A 20,888-nucleotide genomic window follows, 5' to 3' on the forward strand; every position below is an offset into this window, starting at 1 on the left:
TTATTCGAATATTAAAATATTACTCCAAATCTTTCAAATGTCATTTTTAATCCTTACTCAAGTGTAAAATTAAGTTTTAAACTTAAAATAATTTCAAAATAATTTTACAAAATATTTCGAACCATTTCAAAGCCAAAAATTCCAGATTGCTCAGAGGGAACCGATTTCCCCCCCGAAAGGGGGTACCGATTCCCCCTAAATAGTTTGGCTCCGATTCCCCCCACGCTCCAAGCTATTTTTATTAATTGATTTCACACTAAAGCGGCTCTATTGACTCCACTAATCATCCCCAATGTTCAGAATCATTTGAAGGTGTATTTAAACAAGCATAGAAGCCATTGATCAAAAACAAGAAACAACAAGCAACTAGAATCAAGAGAGAATCAAAGAGAAAGTATCAAACCTCAAGTTTGAGTATTTCAAGCCTATTTCTCATTCAATATTCATTTTGCTTTCAAAAACACTACTTGTACTCAATTGTATTCATTTTTTAGTGTTATTTTCTTTGTTCTAGAATTGTGCAAACAATCTACCTTGTGAGGATTTCCTTGTAAGTTTGCAAATTTGTAATCTTCTCTTTGAGAAGTGTTCTCAAGAATTGGGGTATATTCTTGAGGGAGTTGTAAGGTTATCTCTTTGGCCTCAAAAGAAAGAACAAATTAGTGAATTTGTTGGAAAATCCTTAGTGTGGATAGCTAAGGTAGTGGACATAGACTTTGGTTGAGAAAGTCAAACCACTCTAAATCACTGTGCAATTTCTTTCAATTTTCTGCAAAAGCTTCCACTAAAATTTTAATTGCCAATTCACCCCCCTTTGGCCGATTCCATTGATCGATTAACTCAACAATTGGCATCAGAGCCTAACTCATTTGAAGGTATAATCGCCTCTTGAGCAGGGTTTCAAAAAACGGTCCGCGACCGTGATTTCGTCCGTGATATAGTGGTTTCACCGCTGTCCGAATTATCTACGACGACCATGATGACCGCAATAGCGCCCACGACGGCCGCAATCACGGTAAATCCGAAATAACCAAAAACGCGACCGTGACCGCGATTTGAAACCCTGCACTTAAGTCGATTCGAGAAGAGTTACATCGATTATCAAGTCATCAATGGCCTCCACTTCAAACTTCGACTCCGATCTCTATTCGATGCCCGTTAACAAGCCTCCATTCTTCAATTGTGCTAACTATACCTATTGGAAGAATAGGATGATGTATTTTATTCAAGCAAGTGACATGGGAGCATGGAATGTTGTAGAAGACAGATATATCAAGCCTCTCACTCATCCAAGATTGTGGAGCGAATGAGAGACGAAAATGTTCCAGCTCAACTCCAAAGCCATCCATATTATATTTTGTGCTCTTGGACCAGATGAATATGGAAGAGTTTCATCTTGTACAACCTCCAAAAAAATATGGAATAAACTACAAGTCACTTATGAAGGCACCGACGAGGTAAAAGAATCTAAAATTAGTCTTCTAACACATAGCTATAAAAATTTCAGGATGAAACCAAATGAAGATATCAAAGCTATGATGGATAGATTCTCAACGATTGTCAATGGTCTCAAATCATATGGAGAGATCATTTCAAACGAAAAGCTTGTGAGGAAGTTAGTTTACTCACTTCCAAAATCGTGGCAATCCAAGAAGAAGACAATCATCGAGGCTAAGAACCTGAAATCCTTAACTCTTGAAGAGCTAATCGGTTCTCTCCTCACTCATGAAATGATGCTTGAAGATGAGGTGGACCTCGATAAAATTGACGAGACACCAAAGGAGAAAGAGAAGAAGAAAAACATTGGAGTTGCTCTCAAATCCACAAAAAATGAGAGTGATTCGGATGAAGATGACGATGACGAGGAAATGGCATTGTTTGCCAAACGGTTAAGAAAAATGATGAGACCTTACCGAGGAAGAAAATTCAAACGAAATGAAGGTTTCAAAAAAGAACCAAAAGAGAAAGACCCGATCATTTGCTATGAATGCAAAAAGTCGGGTCATGTCAAATATGATTGCCCACAATTAAAGAGAAATGGTCAATCAAAGAATAAGCACAAGTCTCATGTGGCTACATGGAGCGATGAAGAAGGTTCCGATGAAGAGGAACAAGAAGTAGCAAACTTGTGCTTAATGGCATTTGGGGAAGATTCTAAGTTAACCTCTAACTCATCTGATTTTGATGATTTATCTTCTGATGAGATATTAGAGGAATATAATGGGTTGGCTTCGAATTATGAGAAATTGTTTTTAAAATATAAAAATGATATTTCAAAATTGAAAAAAGAAAATAAACTCATATCCAAAACCAACAATGATCTTGAAAGTAAAATCAAAGATTTGCAAATCAAACTAGAAGAGTTTGAAAAGAAAAATTCGGATTTGCAAAATTTACTTTCAAAAGTCAATGACGATCATCAAAAGAAAATTGATGATCTTAAAACTTCTTTTGATAAAGTTGGAACAAAACATTTTGAAAAAGGAGAAAATTCAAAATCCAACTTTGTTAGAAAAGGTTTTAAAAACTACAATCATAGAGGTCCCCAAATAACCTCTAATGGAAAAATCGTTATAAGTATATGTGTTCCTAAAGAGCTCATTACTACTAAAGCTAAGGATATCCTACACAAATGGATACCTAAGGGGACTAAGATTTTGGAAACTAATGAATATGGACCCAAAAGAATTTGGGTACCAAAAATTAGAAATTAATCTATGTTTGTAGGAAAAGGAGCATTGCTACAAGGCACGGGAAACAAATTCAAACTCATGGTACCTTGATAGTGGATGCTCAAGACACATGACCAGAGACAAAAGTTGGTTAATAGAGCTTAACGCCAAAAATGGAGGAGAAGTGACTTTTGGTGATAATTCAAAAGGTTACATCGAAGGTATAGGTACAATAGGTAATACCTCTTCCATACAAATTAGAAATGTTTTATATGTGAATGGATTAAAGCATAATCTTTTGAGCATTAGTCAATTTTGTGATAAAGGATTCAATGTCATATTTGAAACTAATGGTTGTAAAGTTATTGACATTGCATCTAATCGAATTATGCTTGTTGGTCATAGAATAGGAAACATATACATGGTGCATTTAGACTATATAGTTATGACTAATTTATGCCTAGTTGCTAAGGATGAGCATGATAGTTGGTTATGGCATAGGAGACTAGGACATGCTAGTATGAGTGTCTAGCAACGGTTAATTCAAGGAGATTTGGTTCGAGGGCTGCCTAAACTAAAATTTGATAATGATAAAATCTGTGATGCTTGTGCTAAAGGAAAACAAAAGCGAGTTTCATTTAAATCCATTAATGATGTATCAACTAGTAAAGTATTGCAATTGATCAATTTAGATCTTTTTGGGTCATCTAGAACTACTAGCTTGGGTGGAAAACAATATGCATTTGTCTTGGTAGATGATTATTCTAGATATACTTCTGTTCTATTCTTAAGTACTAAAGATGAAGCATTAGAAAAATTCATCACGTTTTCAAAAGTAATCCAAAACGAAAAAGGTTACTCTATAACTAGTGTTAGGAGTGATCGTGGAACTAAATTTGAAAATCTTGGATTTACTGAATTTTGTAATTCTAATGGTATTAGTCATAATTTTTCAGCACCTAGAACCCCTCAACAAAATGGAGTTGTTGAAAGGAAAAATCTAACTTTAGAAGAAATGGCTAGAACCATGCTTTGTGAAAACAATTTGCCAAAATATTTTGGGCAGAAGCCAAAAATACTACTTGTTATGTTATTAATTGAGTAATGATTAGACCTATTTTGAAGAAAACTCCATATGAACTTTTTAAAAATAAAAAGTCTAACATTAGCTATTTTCATCCTTTTGGATGTAAATGTTTTGTTTTAAACAACGGTAAAGACAATCTTGGCAAATTTGATGTTAAAAGTGATGAAGGAATTTTTCTGGGTTATTCCTTAAGTTCTAAAGCTTATCGAGTATTTAATAAAAGGACTTTAGTTGTAGAAGAGTCTATACATGTTGTTTTCGATGATAATCTCCTTTCGAGGAAGGATTCTTGCTTGAATGATGATGTAAGTATTATAAATACAAATGACGCTAGACATGACGTTGGAGAACCATCATCAAAGGAAGAAACGAAAGATGAGGAAACTCATGATCTTCTCGAGAATCCAACCATTGAAGAAAGGGAAGTATCTTACCCAAGAGAGTACAACTATGTCAAGGATGGTGAAATCATAGGTGATCCATTCAAAGGGGTAACAACTCGATCTTCTCTTAGAAATATTTGTAATTATGTTGCATTTATCTCATGCATAGAGCCTAAGAATATTAAAGAAGCATTAATTGATGAACATTGGATTATGGCTATGCAAGAAGAGTTAAATCAATTTGAGAGAAATAAAGTATGAACATTAATTGAAAGGCCTAATAATAAATCTACTGTAGGTACTAGATGGGTATTTATGAATAAGCTTGATGAGAATGGTAATATAGTGAGAAACAAGGCTAGACTTGTTGCTCAAGGGTATACTCAAGAAGAGGGCATAGACTATGATGAAACATACGCTCCCATAGCTAGGATGGAAGCAATTAGAATGTTATTAGCATTTGCATGTTTTCATGAATTTAAATTATATCAAATGGATGTTAAAAGTGCATTTTCAAATGGTTTTATTAAAGAAGAAGTGTATGTGGAACAACCTCCAGGTTTTGAAGATTCAAAATTTCCAGATCATGTTCTTAAATTGACAAAAGCACTTTATTGTTTAAAACAAGCTCCTAGAGCTTGGTATGAAAGATTGTCAAACTTTTTAATTGAAAAAGGTTTTTCAAAAGGGAAGGTTGACACTACATTGTTTTTAAAGCATAAAGGTAAAGATTTATTAGTAGTTCAAATTTATGTTGAGGATATAATATTTGGTTCTACTAATGATGTTCTTTGCCAAGAATTTTCTAAGCTAATGCAAAGCGAATTCGAGATGAGCATGATGGGGGAGCTCTCATTTTTCTTGGGACTCCAAATCAAGCAAAGAAAAGATGGCCTTCATCAATCAAGCTAAATACGTCAAAGATATGCTCAAAAAGTTTGGACTGGAAAATGGGAAACCTCATGACACTCCAATGATCTCTTCTACAAAGCTTAACTTGGATGAATGAGGTAAATGTGTGGATGTTAAATTATATAGGTCAATGATTGGTTCTTTGCTCTATCTAACTGCAAGTAGACCGGACATTATGTTCAGTTTTTGCTTATGTGTTATATTTCTATCATGCCCTAAGGAATCACATTTACTAGCTATTAAGAGAATCTTTAGATACCTTAAGGACACTCCTAGTTTAGGATTTTGGCATCCTAGAGACTCTAGCTTTAGCTTGCATGCATTTTCTGATGCAGATTATGGAGGATGCAAATTAGATAGGAAAAACACCTCCGGTACTTGCCAATTCCTTGGAAATATGTTGATTTATTGGTTTTCAAAGAAACAAAATTGTGTTGCATTATCTACCACTGAAGCCGAATACATTTCAACTGGTAGTTGTTGTGCACAAGTTTTATGGATGAAACACCAACTTTTTGATTATGAAATTGAAGTAGGTACCATTCCTATCAAGTGTGACAATACTAGTGCTATTTGTCTCACTAAAAATCCCATCCAACACTCTAGAACTAAGCACATTGAAATAAGACATCACTTCATTAGAGACCATGTCACTAAGGAAGATGTAGTTCTAGAATTTGTTGATACTTTGCATCAATTAGCGGATATTTTTACAAAGCCTTTTGACAAGGAAATATTTTGGACACTTATGAGAGAATTAGGTTTAACTAACCTATCTTCACTTAGTGCTTAAAATAATTTTAGCACTTTTAATAATAAATGAAAAATACTTATAATAGTAACTTTTTATTGTATTCATTGTTTTTAGTTATGGGGAGTTTATGATTCTTGGTGAAAATTAACTTTATGTTCAAATGTAATTTAAAGATTAATTTGATGGATTGAACATGATTAATTTTCAATATATGAGTTGCCAATACCATTAGAGAAAATTAATTTAGCATTTTGAGTGTTTAAAATCAGATTTTATCAGTTTTGGTGCAGAGGGAATCGATACCCCCTTGAAGGGGAACTGATTCCCTCTTTGAAGGGGAACCGATTTCCCCCTGTAGGGGAACCGATTTCCCCCTGTAGGGTAATTGATACCCCCCTGGGGTTCTGTTTTTAACACGGGCAGAATACCCATTAAACTCAAACCCTCTCTTCTTTTCTCTTCACGCCGTTCTCCTCTCTACTCTCTCTCTATCTCCATATTTCATCAAAACAACGTTTTTAATCGGAATTCTCTTCAAATATCATCTCCTAAACCTGTCGGAATCATCAAAATCGTGCAAAATTCATCTAATCTCACTTAAATCCAAAATTCTTCAAGGTATTTTTCTAAAACTTCTATTTCATCAATTTTTGATTTTAGAAGTAGTTTTAATTAGTTCTAGGTTGAACTTTAGATCGTACATTGATTGTTTAGTGATTAAAAACTAGATTTCACAACTAATTTCATCAAAAACACAAGAATTTTCCAAAATTCTTTCAAATTTTCGAAATAATTTTTTTTATATTTTTAAATTGTTGTGTTTTGATTTAATTATGAAAACTATATGTATATTGATTCTCAAAACCTTATTTTTCAATAGTTTTCGAAAACTTTACCCATTAGGATTGGTATAGAGAACCTTGAAATATTGAGGACTCAATTGAGTTTTGGGATTGATTATTTTGCATACATGTGTTTTAAAATTACAGGTTATTCTTTCCATTCTGATTATCTTAAATCATGTCTCATAAACGTTTTAGAGCTTCCTCTAGTTGTTGTAGCCAACCTCCAAACTCACATTCAAATCCTCCACCCATCCAACAAATTCCTAATCTTAATCTCGATGATCCAAACATGACCATTCTCAATTCTTATTTTAATGAACCCGGTCGAAAACAAAATCTCTACTTTAGGTTTTGTCAATACTTTGAGTCCTACAAAATCTGAGAAGAACGTATCATATCTCTTTAAGCCATGTTAGACATAAATTTTTGTCATCTTCCTACTATTCAAGAGTGGAAATTTGATAAACTCTTCGAGCTTGAACCAATTGTCTACCATTAACTTGTTTGTATCTTCTACTCTAATTCCGTTTGCATTAAAAACCGAGAGAAAACCTTAACCATAAGGATCCGATCATATCTTATATGACGATTCCTTCATCTTGACTCGGAATACATTGCCACCGCATTAGGATTAGATAATGACGGGTTAGATAATGAAAAACTAACGGTAGGATCTCAGTATAAACGAAGGGATAGTGCGAGTGTTTTATATCTTCACGACCGTTTTCTTCACCTTATGATCTCTTGGTGGTTTCGACCATCTGGAGGCCGTTGCTCTACTCTTTGAGCCTTAGATTTATTTTGGCTACATTGTGTCCAAAATAATCTCAAAATCAACCTTCCACAGATTATCTTTTCTGAACTTGTCGAAACCGTAAATCTTGTTCTCAATAAAAAATTATGTTCTTCTTTAGTTTACGGTTGTATTCTTAGTAATTTGTTTAAGAAGACTGGGCTTAGAGTTGGTCTTGATGCTTCTTTTCCCCTCAAAAACCAAATCAATCTATTCTCTTTAACTAAATTGGGATGGAAGATCAATGAAGAAACTGGTCTTTGGGTTCGTATCGGTGAACATCCTCCGAAAGAAGTCGACTCCGACGATGAACTGGAGTAGCACAAGGAACAAGTACAACAAGAAGATCAAGTGCCTCCATACTTCTGATCATTTATTGAGAACATTGATTTGAGGCTTGCATCCATCGATTCAAATCTGACCGCTACCACTGAAATGATAAATCGTCACTTCAATTCGTTGGACGAAAGGGTCGATGCACTTTCACGTGATGTGACCAATATTTGGACACATTTATCTCCTCCTGATGCACCAATGGACGATTAGGCCCTATTCTTGCTTAGCTTTATTTAGATCATAACTTCAAACTTATTATTTTCAACATTTTGAATGACTTTGGATTGTTTTACTTAGATTGTTGGATGTTTGAATTTGTTTGATGGATTATGGATGTTTGAACTTATATATATTTGGGTTGGTTAAATTTATTCATTATTGCATCATTTACATCATGTTAGATATATGACCAATTTTGCCATGTCACATTGTTTATGAATATTGATTATGAAACTAATGGCTAACGTTTCTCTTGATTGTGATCTTAGCAGCTTAAGCTATATATATTTATCATCAATTGGCTAAATGATTTCAAAACCTTGGTTAAAATCTTTTAAAAGTCTTTTTGATTTAACAAAAAGGGGGAGAAATGTTAAAGTGTTTTAAAGAGGAGAAGTGTTAGAGTAAGGGGGAGTAATTTCAATACTTGATTTCAAAATCTTAAAATTACTAAAATGTTTTGCTATATCAAAAAGGGGGAGATTGTTGAAAACATTTTGATATTTCGATATAACAAATTAAGATAAATGAATTTTAAGATTTTTCAAAAGATTTTCTAAGTATATTCGATATAATTATTCGAATATCAAAATATTACTCCAAATCTTTCAAATGTCATTTTTAATCCTTACTCAAGTGTAAAATTAAGTTTTAAACTTAAAATAATTTCAAAATAATTTAACAAAATATTTCAAACCATTTCAAAGCCAAAAATTCCAGATTGCTCAAAGGGAACTGATTCCCCCCTGAATGGTTTGGCTCCGAGAAAAAACAGAATGCTCGAAGGGAACCGATTCCCCCTATTCAACGGTCGAAATATTTGAATTTTACACTTAGAGAACCGATTCCCCATGAGGGGGTACCGATTCCTCCCACACTCCAATCTATTTTATTAATTGATTTCACACTAAAGCGGCTCTATTGACTCCACTAATCATCCCCAACGTTCAAAATCATTTGAAGGTGCATTTAAACAAGCTTAGAAGCCATTGATCAAAAACAAGAAACAACAAGCAACTAGAATCAAGAGAGAATCAAAGAGAAAGCATCAAACCTCAAGTTTGAGCATTTCAAGCCTATTTTTCATTCAATATTCATTTTGCTTTCAAGAACACTACTTGTACTCAATTGTATTTATTTTTTAGTGTTCTTTTCTTTGTTCTAGAATTGTGCAAACAATCTACCTTGTGAGGATTTCCTAGTAAGTTTGTAAATTTGTAATATTCTCTTTGAGAAAGAGTGTTCTCAAGAATTGGGGTATATTCTTGAGGGAGTTGTAAGGTTATCTCTTTGGCCTCAAAAGAAAGAACAAATTAGTGAATTTGTTTGAAAATCCTTAGTGTGGATAGCTAAGGTAGTGGACGTAGACTTTGGTTGAGAAAGTCGAACCACTCTAAATCAGTGTGAAATTTCTTTCAATTTTCTACAAAAGCTTCCACTAAAATTTTAATTGCCAATTCACCCCCTCTTGGTCGATTCCATCGATCGATTAACTCAACAGAGTGTCATAGAGTTTTCAGAGTATGTTATGGCTGTAGGTCCATTGATCACTTCATCATAGACTGCCTTGAGGTAGGGAGTATGACAACACCAGTTATGCAGAGAATAGCACAATCAACTTCGAGAGGTCGATGTTCCTTTTAGAAAGGAGGCAATTCGATTTTTTGACAGCAAAGTAGAGATACCACCAAATCTGCAACTGGTCATGAGACTAGACCTCCCGTCAGTACGTAGTCAAAGCTTGGGAGGGTTGTGAGGTTGTTGATGTCATCTCAGGTATCTTTATAGTTTTTGGTATGTCTATTATTGCTTTGGTAGACCTGGGGTCAATCCACTCCTATATTTGTTATGATATTATCCGAAAGAGTGGTATTCCAGCTAAGGAATTAGAAGTCAAGGTTCGAGTTTTGAGTCCTCTAACACTAGATGTGTTAGTAGACAAGGTCCAACATATGTATTTGGTAGAGATTCAAGAACAAGCATTCCCAGCCGACTTGATATAACTACCATTTTGGGAGTTTGATGTAATCCTTTGGATGGATTGGTTATCTGAGCATGATGCGAGCCTAAGGTGTAGGGCTAGACAACTTAAACTTTGTAAGTCAATTTTGATTATGAGTGAAAAGTTTAGTTAAACCTCGAGAATTATTTCCTTAGAGGCTAATAGGTTGTTAAGCATGGGTTGTGAGGCATTTTTAACTTACGTGGTCGACACTCATGTTCTAAGTCTAGTTTTAAAGGAGATTCGTGTAGTTAGGGACTTTTTCAATGTTTTTCCAAATGAATTATCGGGTTTTCCACACGATAGAGAACTATAGTTTGGCATTGAGGTTATGCTGGGTGTAGCTCTAGGTCCATTTCTCCCTACCGTATGGAACTTAAAGAGTTGAAGAAACTAAAGGCACAAATTCAAGAACTTCTAGAGTGGGGGTTCATCCGACCAAGCATCTCACCATGGGGAGCATCGGTGTTGTTCATAAGGAAGAAGGATGAGTCAATGAGGTTGTGCATTGACTATTGTCATAATAAACTAACTGTAAAGAATCGATATCCACTTCCGAGGATTGATGATTTGTTTGACCAACTTAAGGGAGCTAGGGTTTTCTCTAAGATCAATTTAAGGTTGGGGTATAATCAGTTGAAAGTTAAAGAGACCAACATAGCGAAGACCACGTTTAGAACCCGATACGGTCACTATGAGTTCCTAATGATGTCTTTTGGTCTCACCAATACTCCAACCACGTTCATAGACTTGATGAATAGGATCTTTCATCAGTAACTAGATCAATTCGTAGTGGTGTTCATCGATGACATCTTGGTGTACTCACGTTCTGAGGATGAACATGATCGTCACCTCCGTATTATGCTTCAAACTTTGAGGGAGCATCAACTATTCACCAAGTTCAGTAAGTGCGATTTTTGGTTATTAAAGGTTGTCATAATCGTTTTTAGGTTGAACAATTAAATATTGTTTTTAAAAACAGTTACGCCTTTTAATTTGAAAAATGGGTGATTTTGAATTAATTTGAATAGAGTCTCCATTAACCTTTGAGTTAGGTAGGTCGAATACCTAAAAATGTCTTTTTAAATAATTTTAAGAAAAATCGTTTTAAAAGACAAAAAATTGATATGTGTTTACCAAAGATTCAATTAAAACGAGTTCGGGAGTCGATTACGCATGGGAAATATTAACACCACCACAGCGCCCAAAATTGGTATTGTGTCGCTTACATGTTGTCGTATAGTGAAAATCCTGAATCAAATATAAAGTTAAAATATGATCCAATTATTGAACATTAATTTTCTTCGAATTAATTAATTTTAAAGGAGGAAATTCAAAAGACTGAAATAAAAACAAATAAATATTACGACCCTAAATACCAATAGCAAAAATAAATATTGAAATTTATAAAAACCAAAATAAAGAAAAAAACTTTAAAGATCAAAATAACAGGAATTGAAAGTTAAAGGACTAAAATGACATTTACTTAGGCTAAAACTTGAACCGTAAATTTCAAAAAGTAAATAAGAATTAATAGTTTCAATTAAAGTCAAATTACTTGTAAGTGCAATTCATTTACATGGATAAAAGATAACGTAAAATCAATAATGTGGGGTCATGTTGTAAAAGTTGAATATTAAAGAAAATGGAATGGTCACATGCAAGCAGAGTAACCCTTTTAAACCAAGTATCTACTCACGGATTAAACAGAGCACTACAAGTTAAAATTATCATCAATCATGCATGCTGCCCCAACAACAAGACCATAGTCAAACATTAACAAAATATTAAAACATATAAATGGTGACTTAAATTCAGAAGTTGAAAAATAAAAGCCCAAAACATAATATTACAATACTTAAATTATTGGCTAAAATGAAATAATTGAAAATATTGTAACCAAAATCAAATATTCACAATAATAACATATCATGTAATAATAGGACTAAAACATAATAACTGAAAAATAAAGTGCTCGAAACTAAATAAAATAAAACTCAATTTAATGATTGAAGCATAAAATTACAAAGGAAAATGGCTCAAAAGAGAATTTACCTACGCGCAAAATTATCGAACAGGTCCCCCACAAAACTACGTCGTTTTGTTGGGGATATTTAAGCCTACTAACCGAGGCCTCTCATCCATTTACCCTCATTTGTTCATTTTTCAAAAAACGAGCAAAAGAGAGAGAGTTTAAGCTCTCTCAAAGTTTCTTGATCGGAGAAGGGAAGGTTGCCCTACACTGACGGTGGCCACGGCAGAGCCGTTGTGGTCGGAGAGACAAACTCCCCTCAAATGACACGTCTCTCTTCCTACAACTCAAAACCCAAACCCGTTTCACCAAAACAAACCCCTATCACACTAGATCTAAGGTTTTTACCTTCGAAGACTGAAAAAAAAACGATCGTTGTGTTCCCGATCAGCTTTGGACTTTCACTGTAAGTCTCTCTTCCTCCTTTTGTTTTTTCTTTTTTTGGTATTTCTCTGCTCGAATATCGCCTCCTTTTTTTTCATTCGAGACTCCCTTTTAAAGGTGGTTGCATGTGGGTTTGAATATATGAAATAAAATCCAGATTTTTCAGGATTTAGATTATTTTATTCTTTTTTGACTTTAGGGATGATTCAGTAGATATTGAGTGATTTGGTTGCTGTCTATTGTTGATTTCGTGCAGATCGGCTTGACGATGCTTGATGATGTTGATCGGTGATGGCTCGGCTCGGTTGATGTCTCGGCTTGGCCATGGTAGCTCATCGGTGGCTCGACATTAGGTGGTTGTTGTTGCTTTAGTTTAGGGTTTCAAAAACCCTAATTTCATATGGGTCATCATATTAGGATAGTTCGGGCCCTTTATGAGTCGGATCCAGCTTGAACGGGGTATCGGGTTAAGCTTGTTAGGTTCCGCGTTTGATCTGTGTTTGTAATTTGGGTTGTGACAATGGCCTACACAAAATGTAATAATAATAATAATAATTATTAGTATTATAATTATAATTATAATATTTTTTAAACTTTGTCAAAAATGGGTGTTTACAAATGTGTCATTTTTGGGTCATGTAGTGTCTGTCGAGGGTATCCGAGTTGACCCTCAAAAGATCCGAGCCATGGTTAAGTGAGATCCACTGAGGAATGTGTCTGTGGTGCACAATTTTCTAGGACTTGTTGGTTACTACTGGTGTTTCGTGAAATGATTTTCTATGATTTTCATTTCGATGACAAAGCTACTGCAAAAAGGGGTACCGTTTGTATGGGATGATAAAAGTCAGTAGAGCTTCGAGAGATTAAAAGAGATTTTGACTCGAGCACTAATGTTGACTCAATCGAAGTCGAGTAAGGATTGCACCGTGTTTAGTGACACTTCGCTAAATGGGTTGGGTTGCATGTTGATGTAGGAAGGTAAAGTAGTGGTGTATGTGTCCTGATAATTTGATCCGCATGAACGCAACTACCCAACTCATGATCTATAGCTAGCAACCGCAATCTTTGTTTTGAAGATTTTAGGCACTATCTCTTCAGAGAGAAGTATTATATCTTCACTAGCCACAAGAGTCTGAAATATTTACTCATGTAAATGGAGTTAAACTTGAGACAACGATGTTGGGTGGAGTTTCTTAAGGATTATAACTACATGATCGACTATTACCCGAGTAAAACGAACGTAGTGACATATGCCTTGAGTCTAAATACAGTGTCTAATCTTTGATAATTGCTTGTACGTTTGAGTTTGACCGATGATAGTGGGTTGTTAGTTGACTAGCAAGTTGAACCCGAGTTGGTTAAGGAAGTGAGGGAAATTCAACGGACTGATGATCTCTTGTTAGCTAACATTGAACATACTCGTCGTGACAAAGGGCCTAGTTTTGAGCTAAAGAACAACGATGTGTTATTCATTCGATGATGCTTGTGTGTTCCATCGAGCAAGGAGTTACGATCTAAGATTCTTAGTAAGGTGCATTGTAGTATATTTTCAGTCCATCCTAGAGGAAGCAAGATGTACCAATCCATTCGTCAATTATATTGGTGACCAGGAATAAAAAGGAAATAACTGAGTTTGTGTCTATGTGCTTGGATTGTCAACATGTTAAAGCGAAACATCAAGTTCCACTTAGGTAGCTTCAGCCTATCCAAATTCCGCATTGGAAATGAGATGGAGTGACTTTGGATTTTGTGAGTGGGTTACCAATGACATGAAAGAAGCACGACACAATCTGGTTAGTGGTCAACCGATGAACCAAGTATGTTCATTTTTTATTCGTTCTCATGGTTTTTACCCTGGAGAGATTGGCTAGGCTATATATTCAGGAGATAGTGAGGCTGCATGGAGTACCAATATCTATTTTATGTGATCGAGATCCATATTTCACTTTGAGGTTTTAGAAAGCACTTCACGAGGCCTTTGGCACCCGGTTGTATTTCAATACCACTTTCTATCCACAGAAGAACAACCAGTCTGAGCGTGTGATTCAAATATTTGAAGACATGCTTAGATGTTACGTGATAGGCCTCGAGTGTAGTTGGTAGGATCACCTACCATTAGTCGAGTTTGCATACAACAACAACTACTAGTTGAGTATTCAGATGGCTCCCTACGAAGCCTTGTATGGAAAGAAATGTAGGACACATTTGTGTTGGACAAAGCTTATAGAAAGAAGAATAGTGGGTCTTGATCTAATCAGATAAGCTAAAGATAAAGTTCGATTGATTTAGAGTCGACTAAAGAAAGATTTTGACGACAAAGATCATATGCAAACTTGAAGCGCAAGGAATAGAGTTCAAAGTGGGCGACAAGGTTTTCTTAAATATGTCACCTTGGAAAATGTGCTTCAGTTTGGGCACAAAGGGAAGTTAACTCTATGCTTTATTGGACCCTATGAAATTCTTGGGAGGGTCGGACCTGTAGCTTACCGATTAGCATTGTCACCAGAAATGGTATAGTTACTTATGCCTTGCTTGATACTTGGGAAACATTGAGGACAACCTAGTTACTTGTGTATGACAATGGTATTGTTGAGTTAAGAATTATCCAGATATATCCAATCCAGTGTTTGTGCACTTTAAACTTCTAGTTAGATGTTGTGCTGACGCTAAGTGACTCGGGCACATCCCGAGTACTCTAGAGGAGTAGATTAGCTGAGCAGGGTATCGATGCTATGTGACTCGAACCTAGCTCAAGGTATATGGAGACGCTGATGCTTTATGATCCAGGTCTTGCCTAAGATTCTTAGTAAGTACATAGGGGTGTTAGTCTCGTGATGCCAACTGACCTCGGGCTACGCCACGATGCTTACTTGGTTGTTGTGTTAGCGTATGCAAATGTTCATATCTATATTTGTAACATGCTTATATGTTGGATGCATGTAGTGTAGTTTGGTTACTTTTGTAACACTGAGCTTGTGAGCTCAGCGTATGGAAATGTGTTTCCGTATGCAGGTTCTTATGTGTCAGTTGAGGAGTTCATCACCGGATTTAGGACTTTTAGACTCGATCTTTTATCAGACTAGAATATTGTAGAGGACATGTACTGTCATAGACCCTAAATATTTATTTATTTGAGTAAACTCTATTTTATACTAATGTATTTTGGAGACTGTTGTCGGGAGCTCCCCGTATGTACGTTTAGTACTCATACTATCATTTTGGGCATTTATATTGAGTTCGATTGTTGAAATGGTCAGATGTTTTTTAAAAAAATGATTAGCCACTTAGGTGGTTCCTTGTGACATTCTAATCATTCGGACTTCAGGTCAGATTCAATTAGGGTGCTACAACACTCACACTGAAATAGAATGTCGTTGGTAATGAGGTCTCCGTCGATCCCCTCAATACCACCAAGTGCTAATGTCTTTGTGCATCATGATAGCAGTCAACGGATGAATAAGAGGCATGTCATGAATTTGTATAAATCTGTAGTCACTTATATTAACAATTCTAGTTCAGCCGATGACAACAAGTATCTAAAATGTATTGACAAACCTCAACAAGCTAACAATTGTGATTTTGGCTTATATGTAACATGCTAATGACTACCGCAAGAACTATATGCTCATGGTATGAAAGTAGTGAAAGCAAAAATGATAAGGATTTCTGGTTTTTTGTTGTAAAGGAGTAGGTTACTCCATTGATGAATAGTGAGATGAGAAAAGAGATACCGATGATGAGCAAAGATTTAATGGACAAGAAATGAGAGTTTTTGAATCACAAGTTAAAATTGAAGGATGGGTTCAGATTGAATGAAGTGTGCAAGGAAATGAAGTTCTTCTATTTCATGAATCTTATATGATTTTTTGGTCTTTCTTTTAAAGTTTGAGACTTGATATGTTTTCTGGATAGCAACTTATGTTATAACCAAAATATAATAAATATGAAATCAAACGAATATTTAATTATGTCAAATTATTAAGAATAAAACCTACATGTATTAATAAATAGTAAAAATGCAGGGATTCTTCAATTACATGGTGCAACAAAACTTTGAATCAATCTAAGCGAAGCAAATACAAAATGTTTGGTATCCTGTTAATGGATACCTGAAATCCGTAACATAGTTGTATCCATCCACTCTTCCAAGCTCTAGTATTGTTTGCCTTCCATTGTCCTACAAAGCCAATTCCAGTATAAGCCTAGATAAAATTATTTTAATTTTTTGAGTTTATTTATTCATGTTTTTTTATATAATAAATAATTAAATATAAGGATGCTCGAATAAATTTGGACTGGCCTGACTTCAAAATCTCTTTGTCCGAGATCAGTTTTTCTGGGCCATACAGATAGCCCGACAGGTGTAGCTCCAAGGCTTTTTGTTTTGTCTGGCGATAAACACTAGAGCTGGGGATTCTTTCTCACCGTATTTCGTCTCCTCTGTGATTTTACATCTGGATAGAATTCACAAACTGATAAGGTCACCCCAAGAATTGAGTGGCTGGTGTCGCTTACCACTCAATAAACAAAAAACACGAATCAACCATGACTCCAACGCCCACCACCAAACTAACCCATCCTCATGGCCATACTCTCTAGCTCTTCTCTCCTTTGGACCCATTCTCTTTTCACCGCTACACGCTTTTCTAGACCAAACAAGCGGACCTCCATTCTCATGACTGTTCCTCCCACGGCTACTGCTGCAAAAGTGGCGCCGGCAGTTATTGTCGGCGGTGGAAGAGTGGGAAAGGCGTTGCAAGTTATGGGAAAGGGAGATGATTTGCTGGTGAAGAGAGTTGAACCTGTGCCGCTTGATTTTGATGGTCCCATCTTGGTTTGTACTAGGAATCATGATCTCGAGGCTGTGCTTGAGGCCACTCCTAAACCTCGTTGGAACGGTACCTTTACCTGATCATATTCTCTCTTTGCTCATTTTGTTTTATTAAACAAAAAGGGTTGATCTTTTATTATGCTTTTGGTTTAATTTGTCTATGGATATTTATAAAGAAAGCTCTTGTTTTTATTCCTTATAAAACATTTGAATGGTTCAATTGAGTATCATTACATAGCTGAATTACATTTTGATTCCTACTTTATTTGATGAATATGATGCATTATTCTGGGGAAAGTTTCTTTTATCATTTCCTCCCTAGTTTGTGCATCAATGCAATGTACTTCAGTCTACGGATTTATTTATTTATCTGCAACCTTGTTGATTCAATTCAAAATGATTTGATCATCCATTGGGTGTTGATGATGTAGCAGATTTGGTTTTTTTCCAGAATGGCATGCTGGAGCCATGGCTTCAAAGCAAAGGTCTTAGTGATGCAGACCAGGTGCTGGAATATTTTGCAGTTTCAAAGCTTGGAGAACCTCCTACGGATGGCAAGACTGACACAAATCCTGAAGGTCTAACTGCAGCTTATGGGAAATGGGCATCTGCCATAGCTACCAGATTGCTTGCTGGTGACCTCTCTTGCAAGGTACAACATACATTTTTACTATTGTCTTATGTTACTTGGACATGGAGTTCCTGGTGATTTAGATTGTTCATGGTGCCTTCATGTGATCATGTTTAATTAATCCCGGTGGATGGTTTTAATAATTAGTCGATTGAAGTGGTATAAATTTGTAGGTTTAGTGACCACATTGGATCTCTAAATTTTATCAGGTATTTTCTTCGGTTGTTTATTGAAACAAATATTGTTCTGATCAGGTTCTAGACAAAGAAGCATTTCAGAAGCAGATGCTGGAGAAACTCATTTGGATTTGCGCATTCATGCTTGTTGGAGCTCGTCATCCCGGGGCAACTGTAGGCGTTGTCGAGAAGGAATACCGCTCTGAGGTGCAGTTTCCTTATCAATAGTATATTACTTGGTCCATTAGTTTTGTTATGCACCTCTAAGTGGATCGTATGAACTGAAAATCCAAGTTTTCAGGTATCAAGCGTCATCACAGAGCTTGCATCAGCTGCTGCCGCAGAGAATGGTATAACATTTGAAGAAGCTATGGAGGACAGATTATGTGCTTATGCTCGAGCCGTTGCTCATTTCCCGACAGCGGTTAAAGAGGTAAAGGATTGCAGTTTATGGCATCGAAAATTCTTTGAAGATCATAATTTGTTTCTTTGATTCTTTCTTTCTAAGTCTGTTGTATTCATATTGATACAGTTCAAGTGGAGGAATGGATGGTTCTACAAAATCTCCGAGAAGGCAATTGCTGACGGAAAACCGGATCCATGCCCCCTACATACAGCATGGCTTAAAGAGCTAAAAGTTGTGTAGGATGATGAAATCGTAGACTTGTAAGCGTAATCGGCAGTCGGGTTTATGCTTGTTCGAGTGTGATGTAATCGGAACTTGTTTTGCTTGCCGTGAAAACTTTCATGCGTATTACATGCAAATCTATAGAACTTTCAACCAAAATTTTCTTCAAACGCTTCACTCAAACACCTTTTTAATGTAAAATATAGTAACATAAGTGATTAATTTTTTATTTTTTAAACTGAATCAAATTAAAAAAAATTGTTAATTCACTCAGGAAGGCATTAAAGTAAATTCCCATGTGGCAGCCCTAGCTTCTAATTTTGTGGGAGTAAAAAGCTATAGTGTCTTAATATTGTTAGCTCTCTTTTCAGTCCCGCCTCTATTTATTTGCAACTATCATTATTAACCTTCGTTATCGAATTTTAAAAATTATTATTGCTGTTCAAATTAAATATATTTTGTATAAAAAAATTATTATTATTTTTTAAGATTTGAGTTTGAAATAAATAATTCTACATTAAAAGGTTGAAAGTGATAAACAATACTGTATGGTTACCCAAATTAATAAAAAAAATTACTATTACCATTGCCAAAAAGAATAAAAAAAAAAACTGTAGCAATCATCAAATTCAAATAAATTATAGATACGTAAACCTACTTAAAATTTATATTTACCCAGCTTGAAAGAGGGAAAAAAGAAAGGATAATTAATTCTCCAATGCAATTTTTTTAATTTCAGACCTAATCCCAGAAAAATTAAATCCATTCGCTCCGTACTTTCGCTTTTCGATATTTTGTTTGTTTGTTTGTTGTTTTTCTCATCTGTCACTCGCGGTATTCAACGGTGGTGGTGAATTTCTCTTCGTACGTGCGATTCAGGCGGTGTTCTGTCCCCTTTTTGTTTTCCATCGACGTCATCATCCTCGCGATTCTGATTATTGCCATCGGAATTCTCGAATCTCCGATCGCATCTGTTCTTGCTTTTGCTTTCAATTTGCACTCCCCCTCAGGTTTTTTAGGGTTTGCATGTTCTACTTGATTGCTTTAGGAAACTAATATTCATTTTCATTTATTAACCTAGGGCCTGTTATTTCGTTGTGCTTAATTGTCTAATTAGTATCATTTTTATGTAGGAATTCCCGAATTGGGGATTTTCTTGCTTCATTGATCGATGTTTCCCTAATTTCCATTATTAGCGAATTTCAGTTGCAATGTTGTTAAACAGTATGATATTTTTTTTTAAATTGAGATTGAATCAGTGAAATTTGGGTGAACTTATTCTATTTTCTTTTATATTTACAGGCAGGGTACATAAGGTACTGATATACTGTAAAACTTTTGCAGGTGAAATGATAAATAGAGAAGGGGAAAACGAAGGAAGCATGAGTGGTGGTCACTGGTGCGATTTTACACTGAGATTGTGGAATAAGTTATGTGGTTTTTTCTAGTAGTGGTAGTTACTAAGACAAGGTGAAAACGAACAAGGAATATATATAGAAATGAATGTGCAGGCACATATGTCAGGACAGGTACCTAATCAAGGTGGATTACCCCAGCAAAATGGGAGTATGCTCCAGCCGTCCCAGATGCAGAATTTAGGGGTTGCTGGAGGTGCGAGTGCTGGTGGTGTTCTTGGCACTGGGGATCCTCATAATATGACGAATATGGATCCTGATCTCATGAGAACACGTGATTATATGCGGGGAGAAATGTAAGATCTTGTATAACAATAGTTCTGTTTTCTTTGTTATATTAACTGCTTGTATCTGCTAGCCGGTTCATTTTGGAGAAATTTCAAATAAATTATGCCTTAGGCTTTGAACTAGTGCTGTCTGAGTGCTGTTTAGTATCGATAATTATAATATACGCGTTTCATCGCTTTCCTTTTGCCCTTGTGCATGTACATGTTTGCGGTGTGCATTTGCTGCTGGATTCTCGGTTGCATGTTATTAGTATTCTTCTTTTATAGATGGTGGCTTTTTTTGGTTAGTTCTATACCAGTGTAAATTACACCCTTAGGTTGGGATATTTGTTTGAATTTGTTTTTCTACAGCTGCTACTAAATATGCATAAAAGTTGGCATACAAAAGATGTTTTCTTTGAAATTATTGTCTATTTGTTTGTGTAGGATTTAGATGCCATAATTTACCGAAACTCATAGGGAGGCTTCTCGTGTGAAGAAAGACTGAAAAGATATTTCCTT

The 20,888-nt window shown here is 35.4% G+C and overlaps 1 protein-coding gene across 1 annotated transcript; it reads left to right on the forward strand.

Annotated features, from left to right (window-relative positions):
- The first annotated feature begins 16,837 nt into the window (after window positions 1-16,837).
- Window positions 16,838-18,800, forward strand: LOC120149114. Its single transcript, XM_039162012.1, has 5 exons — window positions 16,838-17,317; window positions 17,685-17,902; window positions 18,136-18,264; window positions 18,359-18,490; window positions 18,590-18,800. Exons 1-5 carry the CDS (start codon window positions 17,002-17,004, stop codon window positions 18,701-18,703), a joined length of 909 nt encoding a protein of 302 aa, XP_039017943.1. The 5' UTR covers window positions 16,838-17,001; the 3' UTR covers window positions 18,704-18,800.
- Window positions 18,801-20,888: the final 2,088 nt, after the last annotated feature.

The sequence above is a fragment of the Hibiscus syriacus genome, unplaced genomic scaffold (genome assembly GCF_006381635.1).
Source record: "Hibiscus syriacus cultivar Baekdansim isolate YM2019G1 unplaced genomic scaffold, ASM638163v2 tig00110988_pilon, whole genome shotgun sequence".
NCBI classification, from domain to species: domain Eukaryota; kingdom Viridiplantae; phylum Streptophyta; class Magnoliopsida; order Malvales; family Malvaceae; genus Hibiscus; species Hibiscus syriacus.

What these genes read in the sequence shown, in the direction of transcription:
- LOC120149114 (XM_039162012.1), top strand. Translation starts at nt 17,002, where the DNA reads ATGGCCATACTCTCTAGCTCTTCTCTCCTTTGGACCCATTCTCTTTTC. An exon ending in AGAAGGAATACCGCTCTGAG is followed by an intron (nt 18,265 to 18,358) that starts GTGCAGTTTCCT and finishes CCAAGTTTTCAG; the next exon opens with GTATCAAGCGTCATCACAGA. An exon ending in TCCCGACAGCGGTTAAAGAG is followed by an intron (nt 18,491 to 18,589) that starts GTAAAGGATTGC and finishes ATATTGATACAG; the next exon opens with TTCAAGTGGAGGAATGGATG.